At 34.8% G+C, this 13,430-nt stretch overlaps 2 protein-coding genes across 3 annotated transcripts in view; both read left to right on the forward strand.

Annotated features, from left to right (window-relative positions):
• Window positions 1–1,302: 1,302 nt before the first annotated feature.
• Window positions 1,303–1,995, forward strand: LOC106069855 (BTB/POZ domain-containing protein KCTD9-like). The gene has a single exon (XM_013229615.2). The coding sequence runs from the start codon at window positions 1,303–1,305 to the stop codon at window positions 1,993–1,995; it is 693 nt and encodes a 230-aa protein (XP_013085069.2).
• Window positions 1,996–8,587: 6,592 nt separating this feature from the next.
• The window catches only part of LOC106069866 (uncharacterized), a 13,812-nt gene continuing 8,969 nt past the window's right edge, over window positions 8,588–13,430 (forward strand). Inside the window, exon 1 of one of the 2 annotated variants that reach the window (XM_013229627.2) lies at window positions 8,588–8,788. The gene's annotated coding sequence lies outside the window, so the exon portion shown is untranslated. Of the gene's footprint in view, window positions 8,789–11,490; window positions 11,644–13,430 lie in introns of those variants that run through there. The other variant, XM_013229626.2, reaches the window with a different exon arrangement.

Raw genomic sequence — 13,430 nt, forward strand, 5'->3', positions numbered from 1 at the left:
CAATATATTTTTTTTAAACACAGCTTATATTAAACGTAGGTGTATTAATTAGTTTGGATCAGTCATGTAATTAAATTTGTAATAGACCTGAATTCGAACTCATAGCTTAAGCCTTCTCGGGTTTCTGAAAGTGACACGGTTACCGCTCTGCTAGTGGTGAGTCTATAAACATGGAAAATCGTATAGTTATCTATAGTTTCTATTTCATGTTTGTGGTCACTAAGTCTGAGATGGCAGCCTAATATAAAGGGGACTAATTAAGCTTATTCCTCCTCTTCAGTCAATTACTATTTCTTTCCCTTGTTTAAAATACTAAATTAAGTAATTTATTACCAATAGTAAATTAACTAATTGGTTAATATTTTTTTTTTTTTATTCTTGTGTTGCCAGGTAAAAGAACTAATTGTGCAAACTTTCAGCTTGATCCGAGATTGGGTGTGGGAGAAATAACATGTACACATTTTTGGTCTGACAGACACACAGACACACAGACAGATACACAGAGTTGATATAAACTTTGTTATAACTATTGCATGGCTTTCTCCACTTATGTGGTTAAACATTTAGAAAGAGGTCATCTCATTAGTCTCAACTAAAAATTCATTAAAAGAAAACGACAAAAAAGATGAAATGCTAATTTCATTTGACATACTGTGAAGTTATTATTCAGAAGACTTACGAACATTAAACATTTTGCAAAAGTTGTTTACAGACGTTTTGAATTTCAAATTTCGCAACGACCATGTCATTATGACATCTATGTAAGGAAAGTCATTAATTTTCCACAGACTAGCTTCGGAAAACAGAAAACAATTTTAGATATAACTTTTGTTATACTAGAAGACCTGTATGGGTAATAAGTCAGAAGCGCTATGAAGATGAACAGCTGATAAGAAGAATAATTTGTTTTTCTTTGGCACAAACTATACGAGAAAAAAAATATTTAGGGTAAAAAAGAAATACTCCTACATTACTACTTTGGGGGCACCTTTGAGGGGTAAACCGGCAAGATAGACACACAGAAGAGAGTATGTATTATGGGGATAAGACCTAATGAAACATATTGAAAATCATAGTTAATGATAAAGATAATGATGTGTGACATAAAAATGTGTCACATAAAGATGTGTGACATGGCGATATGTGATATGAGAATGTGTCGCATAATGATGTGTGGCATAAAGATGTGTGGCATGATAATGTGTCACATAATGATGTCTGACATAAAGATGTGCGACATAAAGATGTGTAACATGAAGATATGTGCATGAAGATATATGACATAAAGATTTGTGCATAAAGATGTCTGACATGAAGATGTGTGACATGGAGATGTATGACATGGAGATGTGTGACATGGAGATGTGTGACATGGAGATGTATGACATGGAGATGTGTGACATGAAGATGTGTGACATGGAGATGTGTGACATGGAGATGTGTGGCATGGAGATGTGTGGCATGGAGATGTGTGACATGGCGATGTATGACATGGAGATGTATGACATGGAGATGTGTGACATGGCGATGTATGACATGGAGATGTATGACATGGAGATGTGTGACATGGAGATGTATGACATGGAGATGTATGACATGAAGATGTGTGACATGGCGATGTATGACATGGAGATGTGTGGCATAGAGATGTGTGGCATGGAGATGTGTGACATGGAGATGTGTGGCATAGAGATGTGTGGCATGGAGATGTGTGACATGAAGATGTGTGACATGGAGATGTGTGACGTGGAGATGTGTGTCATGGAGATGTGTGACATGGAGATGTGTCGCATAATGACGTTTGACATGGAGATGTGTGACATGCAGATGTGTGACATGGAGATATGTGGCATGAAGATGTGTGACATGGAGATGTGTGGCATGAGGATGTGTCGCATAATGATGTTTGACATGGAGATGTGTGACATGGAGATGTGTGACATGGAGATGTGTGACATGGAGATGTCTGACATGGATATGTCATACGGAGGCTAATGTCACACAGTGTGTCATCATGATTGTGTCACATGGAGATGTGTGACATGGAGATGTGTGACATGAAGATGTTATACGGAGGCTAATGTCACGCAGTGTGTATCATCATGATTGTGTCATGTGACTGTAAAACCTAATTCCAAGAGTATTTTAATTGTTAAATTAGTGATTTATCCTGTTAACAAGTAAATTGAAGAGACAACACCCAACTTTCCCGAGGTCACCTTCAACACCTTGACTCAGCCTTCGTTGTGCAATGTTTTTGTGTCAGTTAAAGCAGACGACAATTTCACAGCACGTAGTTCTTGCGTCATTAATCACATACACCTTCCTCTTCCCCTTTCTAATGCACTTTGTCTTTACTGTTGTACCTTGTTCACGCTAAGGACCCGAGACCTATTAGGATTAGAGTCTTGTATTTAAATAAGCGAGACCTATTAGGATTAGTGTCTTGTATTTAGATAAGAGAGACCTATTAGTATTTGAGTCTTGTACTTAAATAAGCGAGACCTATTTGGGATTAGAGTGTTGTATTTAGATAAGAGAGACCTATCAGCATAAGCGTCTTGTATTGAAATAAGCGAGACCATGGGCCCCCGCAGGCTTTTTTGCAAGGGGTGCTAGTTGCTACCTATGGCTTAAAGCTGTAACTGCAACTTTTTTATTAAAGAGAATATTAAAGAAAAAAACTGGTGCCCACACTAATCCCTCCCCCATACTAGCATACCTATGCGATATTAATTTTACTGTAAATACTTCATTCATTATTTAAAAAAAAACATAAAATGTGAACAAACTATTTACTGTACACGCTGGCAAGTTTACCCGTGAGGCGCTTGCATCCCAACGGTCGGTCAAACAAAAAATGCAAATGCTGCCAAAACTGTCAATAACTTTACTACTGACGCAATGGACAATCTGGACAATCTGGCGATAAACGCTTATCTGGCAGTTCTGAAGAAACTAACGAATTAAGATACAGAATATAAAGCCGTTCTGAATGCTACGGGGCAGCCAACGTAGCCTTGGCAAATTAGTTTATGGTCATGTTTAGACTCTACTTAATGTATTCGCTGACAATGACGTTAGACACAGACAGTGCGTCTCTCTCAACAACAAGGACCAAACCAATGAATTCTTCTTGATTACAATCACCATTAACAAATCAAACGCTCAAACACATATATTCAGTGCCAAAGATATCTGCATTTTCATTACCGAAATACCAAGAAAAGGCAGTTAATTCATGCTGCTGCCAATTCTCCGCCGATACAAATCAACATTTTGACTCAGATGGCATGGGAAGAACTTTCTTATATCTCTTCTATTGTGAACTGGTGGACGTGTTGAAACTATTATATTGTGCGCTAACAATGATAGCAACTCATCAAGACGTAAATACATGTACCAAGATGACTGCACTCTTCAATCTTGTTCAAAGAAACTTTCACATATGTCAAATCGAAAGATAGCTGGCAAGGACTTTTCCTCCAATACAAAAAAAAAATATTCATGATAAGCCTAGGCTAGTCTACTGCAACTGTACTTTAGTCACTAATGGAAGCACTACTTGTTTAGTTGCTACTTAGATTTTAATTTATCTGATGGTGCAAAAAAAAATGGCTAGAATTGGACTGCTCAGAATCCAGAGGAAGGGGGTGCAAGTGCACCACATTGAACCCACCCCTGCGGGCGCTTATGAGCGAAACCTATTATGATAAGCGTCTTGTATTAAGATAAGTGAGACCTATTAAGATTAGAGTCTTGTATGTAGCTAAGCGAGACGTATTAGGATAAACGTCTTGTATTTAGACAAGAGGGACCTATTAGATTAAGTGTCTTGTATTTAGACAAGAGGGACCTATTAGATTAAGTGTCTTGTATTTAGACAAGAGGGACCTATTAGATTAAGTGTCTTGTATTTAGATAAGAGGGACCTATTAGATTAAGTGTCTTGTATTTAGACAAGAGGGACCTATTAGATTAAGTGTCTTGTATTTAGACAAGAGGGACCTATTAGATTAAGTGTCTTGTATTTAGACAAGAGGGACCTATTAGATTAAGTGTCTTGTATTTAGACAAGAGGGACCTATTAGATTAAGTGTCTTGTATTTAGACAAGAGGGACCTATTAGATTAAGTGTCTTGTATTTAGACAAGAGGGACCTATTAGATTAAGTGTCTTGTATTTAGACAAGAGTGACCTATTAGATTAAACGTTTTGTATTTAGACAAGAGGGACCTATTAGATTAAGTGTCTTGTATTTAGACAAGAGGGACCTATTAGATTAAGTGTCTTGTATTTAGACAAGAGGGACCTATTAGATTAAGTGTCTTGTATTTAGACAAGAGGGACCTATTAGATTAAGTGTCTTGTATTTAGACAAGAGGGACCTATTAGATTAAGTGTCTTGTATTTAGACAAGAGGGACATATTAGATTAAGTGTCTTGTATTTAGACAAGAGGGACCTATTAGATTAAGTGTCTTGTATTTAGACAAGAGTGACCTATTAGATTAAACGTTTTGTATTTAGACAAGAGGGACCTATTAGATTAAGTGTCTTGTATTTAGACAAGAGGGACCTATTAGATTAAGTGTCTTGTATTTAGACAAGAGGGACCTATTAGATTAAGTGTCTTGTATTTAGACAAGAGGGACCTATTAGATTAAGTGTCTTGTATTTAGACAAGAGGGACCTATTAGATTAAGTGTCTTGTATTTAGACAAGAGGGACCTATTAGATTAAGTGTCTTGTATTTAGACAAGAGGGACCTATTAGATTAAACGTTTTGTATTTAGACAAGAGGGACCTATTAGATTAAGTGTCTTGTATTTAGACAAGAGGGACCTATTAGATTAAGTGTCTTGTATTTAGACAAGAGGGACCTATTAGATTAAGTGTCTTGTATTTAGACAAGAGTGACCTATTAGATTAAACATCTTACATTTAGACAAGCGGGACCTATTAGATTAAGCTTCTTGTATTTAGATTGTAACATAATTACTTCCTAGCCAAACCTCCCGCAGGACGAAGGAGGTTGCAGCTGGCAGGATTAGAACATGAGACCACAGAGAACATTTTACGACAGTCTAGAGCGCATACTTCACTACCTTGCAATCAAATGAGGCTGGATTGATTTAGTAATTTAAATTTTTTTTAATTGTTATTTCGAATAAGTTCGTTTTGAGTTAGCGATATAAATATAAGATTCACTATATAAAGAACTTTATTTTACTTGACTTGACTTAATCCTTAAACCGACTGAAGCATAAGGCCGAAGATCCTTAAGTGCAAACATTTCATTGGCAGCTTTACACGCAATGAGTGTAACTGATATAAACATGTAGAACTGAAGGACTTTGGAAAGGACATTAATCAAGCTTTTGATTTAATAAATAAACAAACCAAATATAAAAAAAACTTTAAACCAAAAAAAAAAAACATTTTAAAATACACAAAACAAAGTTTTTATTAACGTAATTGTATCAATTATTTTATATCAATCATGTACTCAATTTGTAATAGGTCTATACTAACAATTATAAATCTGTGCGATAGAACTATTTTTACCATTCGTTTTTTTAGCACAATTTCATGCTTTTAGCTTTCTCAATACGCTATCACTTGTCTGGACCAGTTGGAAAAAGGTCGGGGGTGGGGGGTGAAAGAACGGAGTATCTGGATGATTGATTTTTACATGTATGTGTAAAAAAAAAAGGTGAAAGACCTGAATTCAAACTCGAGGGCTGTGGCTTCCTCAGGTTTCCTTCAGCTAACAGACTAACCACTGTGCCACGGAAGTGCTAATGAAAATAGACGTTTTCATAGTCATCTATTGTTAATTACAAACTTTTCTTTCACAAAGCACACAAGGGGGCTAATTCAACTTATGCCGCCTTATCAGTCAAGTACAATTTCTTTTCTTTGTTTGAGATACCAAACAAAATAATTAATTACCTTTAGCAATAGTCAATTGTCTAATTTTTTTTTTTTTTTTTAACTCATTCTTTTTTTTTTTCAGATAAGAGAGTTAATAGTGCCACATTTCAGCTTGATCCGAGATAGGGTGTGGGAGAAAAAAGGTATACAAACGTTTTACCAGACAGACCTTTTGGATATCAAACACATTTAATTAACTACCAATAGTAAATTTAAAAAATAGGTGTTTTTTTTTTTTTGTTAATTGATTCGTTTGTTTTTTTCTTCTTTTTTTTTTTTGGGAGCGGGGAGGGAGGATAATTGTGGAAAGTTTTAGCTTGATCCGAGAATGGGAAGTGGGAGAAATTAAGCGTGGGAAATTTGAACCAGACAGAGTGAGTTGATATAAGGTTTGTAAAAAAAAAAGCTTAAGTTATATAAGAGGATCTTGTACTGTTTTAGCGGATAGTGGCATATCTTTGATTTTTTTTTTCAAGGTTTCTGTTTTTTTTTTTGTTTTTTTTTTTAAATCACGAAACAGTTCTTCAGATGCACTTAGGAAGCAGTCTTTGACATACTCACCATCTGAAAATGTTTTGCCTTTTTTTTACAATTTCTATTGGTACCGCAAAGCTTGCCAGAATAGCATTACTTGTTGATTGCTTCTAACATTGAGAAGATCATTGGCTTCTAACTCATTTACTTGAAACAAAAAACAATACGTCACGACCAAAGCACGTAGTGAAAATGGCGTTTCGTCTTTCGTCGAAAGCGAATTAAAACCTACATAGAAACATCCGACCACGGCGTCATCCCAGAGCTTCCGACGACTGACGACGCGTGTAATGGGGGGTGGGGGTGGTATAAGGATGAGAGATAGAATCGGTGCCTATTCTTCGTTAAAAGATTCAGAACTATTTTGAAAAATGTTTCGCTAAAATAAATAATATTTGCGTATGGAACTAAAAAGCCGCATGTGGCTCGCGAGCCGCAGGTTGCCGACCCCGGCTTTAGAGTTGGGTGGACTCGTATGCAACCAAAAAATCCCAAAGTAATGTACTAACTGCTAACCGAACTGAGGTTAACAGCAAAATATTAAAGCCAAGGTTAACGACAACAAAACAAGTCTCCTTTTCTATTTATATAAACAAAATATTTGAAGTAATACTGGTTTGCAATAGAAATATACAGCGTTTTTGAAATCTAAATTTTATTACAATAAATAGAAAAAATATTTTTTTTTTCTTATAGAATTTTTGTAATGATTAAATTAAAAACGTTTTTGTAATATTTTGCCATTCGGACTATTCACAGTAAAAAAACAAAACAAAGATTTATTATTAAAATAAATGCAAAATTTTCTTATTAAAACACCAATATAGTTCTCTATGTCATTTTACCACGTAAAAACAAAACCGAAAGGTCATTCTTTCAAAGATAGATAACCGATAAAATGTATAGTGCGTATTTTTATTTATAAAGTATTACTTCATTTAGAATTTCTAGTGTTAAGTGTAGAATCGGTATGCAACGTGTTCTTTCTTTTGACTAATAATGTTGTAAACATATCAAATGTTTTAATTCATATAAAGTTCAACATTATAAAGCAACATTTACAAAATACTGAATAAAAAATTCAGAAAGAAAATTTAATTTGAAGTACGTATAAATAACCTCGGATTTAGTTGACCTTGATTGTCGTGTGGCACTGGCATAGAACATTGGCCTTTAGTATCAAAGGTACAGAGTTCGAATCCAGTTCGATTCTCCGAAACAGATTTTTTTTTTACATATAAAGTTGTTTATACTTATTTTTAATTAATAATTTAATAAATAACTAAAAATTGCAATAGATCGTGCGTATCTATTTTATTTTTTTTTAACATCTGTCCCTTAAAGGTTGGCGTAATAAAATGTCTTCACTCTTCCCAAGTAGTAGCTATCCGTAGCAGAAATCGAGACAAAGGCAGGCCCATTTGTTTGACGTCGATCCTCTAGTTTTTCTTTGTAATTTTATTCCTTTTTTTTATTTTATTATAGCATATAGATGATTTTCACAACGAGTTGTGTCAAACGATAGGACCAAGCCATCTTTGAATGCTTTGAATTCGAATGTCTATTACCTGCATATGTAAAAGCTTTTGAGGACAAGAATGATCTGATGCCCATCATATGGCATACAATTTATAGGTCGCATTGTATAGAAATGCCCCGGCCGGCTTTGACACCCAGTCCTCCCCTGCATATATTGTTATTCAGTCTCGTAGCTAGGAATTTGCCATCATTTGGGGGCCCAGGGGCTTGACTTCTTTGTGGGCCTCTGCATTTTGCGTAATATTTAATTAAAAACAAAAACACTTAATTTGGGGGACCCTCAAGTTGGGGCCAGGGGGGATTTTAAAATCTCCCCCCTGCCTCTTCCCACCCTAGCTAAGCCTTTGCTGATATAGGTAATTTAAATGAGTGTTGCAATCATTGTTGTACAGTATTAGGTCTCTGGCACATTGATATTTATAGATTTGTAATATATAGAAGAGGAATTAATTAATTATTTTTTAAACTCTAGTATTTTTATATAATTGCGTAATTAAAACTAGGTTATCCCTACATGAACAACGTACATTAATAATAATACGTCTATATAAACCGTATCCATAAAACTTGCTTGGCAACTTTCAACTAGGCACATCGAGCCTAGGGAACGAAATGTTACTGCGTCTAGTTATCTCCCTTATAGAACAAACAGATATTCATATCACATATAGTGTGCAGTGACCAAACAGAGTACTCGCTACCTAGTGGAATATTAAGATTTGGACATTGAAATTAGTTACTATTTTATTGCGCCTGACTAACACTGGCGCATTTGACAGGCAAGTAATTTTGCTGTGATTTTTGTAGGCAAAGTTATTTAGTTGTCGGCCTTTTAAAATGTCTTACCAAATATTAAAAATAAAGATTTCATTCACAAAAAGATAATTTTTAGTACTTCGGTACATCCGGGTGATATCGTAATAATTTGGCATGCTCAAATATATCTATTCTGTACCACAAGAATCCCGAATTTGAACGTTGATATCAGTAACTACATTTTTTTTTTAAAGTCTAAACTCTAATTCAGCAATAAAAATTTTATATATATTATTTGGCAGAATTTAAATCATTGGTTAGACTGAATGCATGACGCGTAGGACGTAATCATCTTCTTTTTTTGAAGTAACGTCTGTATTATATAAGATAAGATAAGATAATATAGGGATATGTGTGTCTATTTTCTCATTGATTGTAGAAGTGTGGACAAAATGGAGCAAATTTGAAAACCATAAAATAACACTGTCAGGATTCATGTGTAGCTTTAATGATTGCGCTCTCTCGAAACATTAGTTGAAAACTAGTGAATTGAACTGTTTTTTTGTTAGATCTTTTTTTTTAGCATTCTCAAACTAAATGGTAGATCACAGTAATCTGCCCTTTGTTTACACTTTGATTTTTAAAATCAAATTTTAAATTAAATCAGTTGAAGAGGAAGCAACAAGAAGAAATATGGCGGCTATATTATAAAACCTATTTAGTAATTTGCCTGGAGTAGTGATATGCAAATATAGCGTCATTGATTCATTTATTTTTTTTTTTGGGGGAGGGGGGGAGGAAAAATGAATAATTGTGCAAAGTTGAAACTTGATCCGAGAATGGGAAATGGGAAAAAGTCACGTTATTTGTTTTGCTAAAAGAATCTCAGTCGTATCCCCTCCCTCGCTCAGTTCGGTGTGAAATGGCTCAAGCTGTCTTTAAAGAGTTCGGTCATGGGTGACTTCCACAGCCTCTTCCCATAGGGGCCCACGGACTTAAGGTCTTCGAAGGGGGCGCGAAGACATATTATATTTAGAAACCCTTCAAGATAGATGTTTTAAAAGTAAAGTAGCAATTATGACTAAGACACTGAACCAAAATCTTCAAATACAGAAACCTAATAAAATATACACAAAGATAAAGGCACATTCCTTGTTCCATATACTAGGACAATGTTGTACAAATGCTCCTTCTTCACTTATGCTATTAGAACAATCAGTGGGTTGCCTGAGTCAGCCAGGAAAACGAATGACTTGGCAGAATTTAAGTCATTGATTATCATGTATGACTAGATTTACCTAAGAACACAAAAGGACGTGAGATAGCCTTGTTTTCACTTTCCTCTTTTCGAGTTCCTTATCTTAGGAGTTCATTTACTAACAAAGTCTGATAGCGACAAATTGCATTACTTCATTTGAGCCAGTTTCTCTTCCTAATATATATATATATATATATATATATATATATATATATATATATATATATATATATATATATATATATATATATATATACTTCTAAATCGGTTTAGATTTAAGTCATTATATAAAACTTTTAGAAGAATGTCCGACAATCCATAATCAAATTAAATTCCTTACCTGATACCTCCTCCAATATCAGGTACCTCAAGTCTTTTGCCTAAGATACAATTTCTTTAAATAGAAGGCCCGTCCATTCTTTTATGTTGTCATTCTATCGCTTTCCCTGTCTGCCTCTTCTTCTTTTTCCTGGTACTGTTTCCTGAAGGAAGGTCTTTGCGAGCCCTGATTATTTATACGCAGAGTTTTGAAATCATAACACATTTTTGTTTATTTCATAGATACGGGAAAACTAGCTTTAAGTTGTTTGATGTATCTATTGGATACTACAGTAAATACAGTCTTGTCGGTAGATTTCAATTACAGCAACCTCATTTCAATCCATCATAGAGAAATTTTTAATTAGCTAATTAAATAAAACCTTACCCTTTCTCATTTCTGCACCTCTTCAGTGGCGTAGATAGGATGGGGGGAGAGGAGGTCCAGATTTGAAAATCCCCCCCCCTCTTTAACGAGTGTCCGAAATTTGTTTTTACATTAAACATTACGCCATTATCTCATGTCATGATGTCGAATGTCATAGTGCAAAGATGGTTGAAATCAAGTGTGGGAGAGTGGTTGACATTCTTAGCAAGAAGTTAGTTCAGTTTACGTTTGGCTGGGAAACACATTCGTTAGTTAGTCTGGTACTCGTCTTCTACCTAGACATATCATTTTACAAACATTAATTTATTCCATTTTCACACTGCCAGGAGGTATGATCAAGGCGCTGGAAAGTTGAACCGAGAGGAGGGGGGGGGGAGAGCTTTTTATTAGAGCTTTAGCGAGTCTTAATTATTATTTAAAAATCAGAAGTAAACTATTTTACAAGTTTAACTTATTAAAGAGGCATGAATAGCAACAATTTTACATTCAGCATTAATTGTCCCCCAAAACCCCCTTTTGTTTGTTCTATTTATCGTCAAAGGACAAGAAGTGGTCCAGAAATAGCTCCACTGATGGCATTCCTGGCTAACTAGATTCATCTTGTTGTCTGTAATAGCATGCATCTGTTTGCTTAGATTAACGTTTTCATATGTCCCCGGCCTTCCCTTCACTACAGCCTACTCATTTTCAACTCACAGTGACATGTAGTTTCTATCTTTAATAGAGGAAATGTCCCTTTAGTGTAATGGAGCTTTTTGTTTTGTGCCTATTTATAGACACGCATTGTTTTCAACCTGAGATGATAGATGTTTAAGTACTATAAGTAAATAGACACAAGGACACACGTTTATTGTGCGCCTGGTTTGTCCTGTTTTGTCACCTGTCCGTTAGTGTGGTCAGGACTCTGTGTTGAGGTAAGCCAACTGAATTGTTAAGCATCCACGCTTACAAAATTATTTTTTTTTATTTTTTTTTTTTGGAAAAAAAATCTTTATCAAGTTTTTATTTATTAATATAAAGGAAATATAGTAATGAATCAATTATATAGTCAGATGACTTATCTTATAAATTACAGACGTTACTTCAAAAAAAGAATATAGTTCTGTCGTACACGTATCCATGTGTGAATCTAGTGGTGTATTTTAATGACAGTTTTTTTAGCTGATTCAGGCAAACCATTTAATTTTCTAATGGCACTGAGGAAAAAGGAAAACTTGTACGAATTTATCTTAGCATATGGAAATAGAAATGGTGCCTTTATCTTTGTGTATTTCTGAGTATTTTGATAGGTTGTGTTTTTGTATTTCTAAATTATGGTTCTGTGTTCAATATATTTAGTTAGTACTTAACTATGTTGTCTTTTGTTCTGGAGAGTTTCTAAGTTCAGAGATTTTTAAAATGGTATAGTCCTACTCACATGTGAATATTCATTTCTTACAAGCCTCAAGGCTATTCTTTGCCTCTGTTCTAGTTTTTAAATGTTTTCTTGTGTTAAGGGGTCTCAAACAGGAGACGCATATTCCAAATTTTGTCTAAACAATGTTAAATAACATTTATGTTTTATGTTCTTGTTTCATTGTTGTAAATTTCTTTAAAAAGAAATGTGGCTTAAGTTAAAATGTTGTTTTTCAAACATGTTAGCTTCTAAATAGATAGTAACTCAGTGTTTTAATTAAGTTAGATGTACGGTCAAATTGATAATTTATAGACAATTAAACTTTAAACTTGATGTCAAAACCTTTTATCAGAAGGCGTCACAAGTCTGAACAGTTCTGCGACTGAAAGAATTTTATGATATAAACGGATAATGACCTCAGAGAGCAGGCAGCTTAGAAACTGGACAGTCATTATTATTTTGTTAATTACGATTCCTTTATATAATTGGACTATGAAGATGATTACTATTAAAACTATTCTTCACTTCTTATATCTATAAATAATAGCCTACCTTTCATCACAGTGAATTACTCTGGGAAGCATAGAAAGTGGATTTTTTTGTTACATGGGATCTAAAACATCCGACTATTTAGTTCGATATGTGGATGTAAACAAACTGGACCTCAGAGAGGTAGACATTGATGTTTACTAACTGTGAAGACATAGCCTTTGACCGCACTATATTTAGAGAGATGGTGACCAAAATAGCTATGGACAGTAAAAAAGGATGGACCTCATCTCTTTGAGAAAAGAGAACTGATCGAAGAATGGCTTGTTACTGTGGTATTATCATGTTAAAGACGAACGAGTATTCATTCTCTGGCGCTGCCAGGGTCGAGTTTCGTTAAAGGGAGAAAAAGGCCGCAATTTTAATAGTCTTAATAGTCAATAGGGGCCCAGCCTGATGCTACATTAAGTTCCTTGGCCACCCCTGAGTTGCGTCCAATGAAGAGCTTTACAAGTTGCTAAACAACTATTACAGCCCTCCTCCATTGAAGAGTACTGAAAGATTTAAATTCTACAACAAAATCCAAGAAGATAATGAAACAATTAATGAATTTATAACAGCAATAAAAGCATTGTCAGAACTACGTGTATTTAGAACTATGTGTCACTAGAGCTATGTGTCTGTAGGACTATAGGTCTCTAGATATGTGTTTCTAGAACAATGTGTTTCTCCTGTGGCAAGTCGACTCATGCAAGAGAGAGATGCTTCTTTCGCAGTGCCACTTGCTTCAAATGTGGAAAACAAGGCCTTATAGAA

This window comes from Biomphalaria glabrata, chromosome 16, assembly GCF_947242115.1.
Source record: "Biomphalaria glabrata chromosome 16, xgBioGlab47.1, whole genome shotgun sequence".
Classification (NCBI taxonomy): domain Eukaryota; kingdom Metazoa; phylum Mollusca; class Gastropoda; family Planorbidae; genus Biomphalaria; species Biomphalaria glabrata.

Excerpts from the sequence above, each read along its gene's own strand:
- LOC106069855 (XM_013229615.2), top strand. The coding sequence starts at position 1,303 with ATGTCTGACATGAAGATGTGTGACATGGAGATGTATGACATGGAGATG.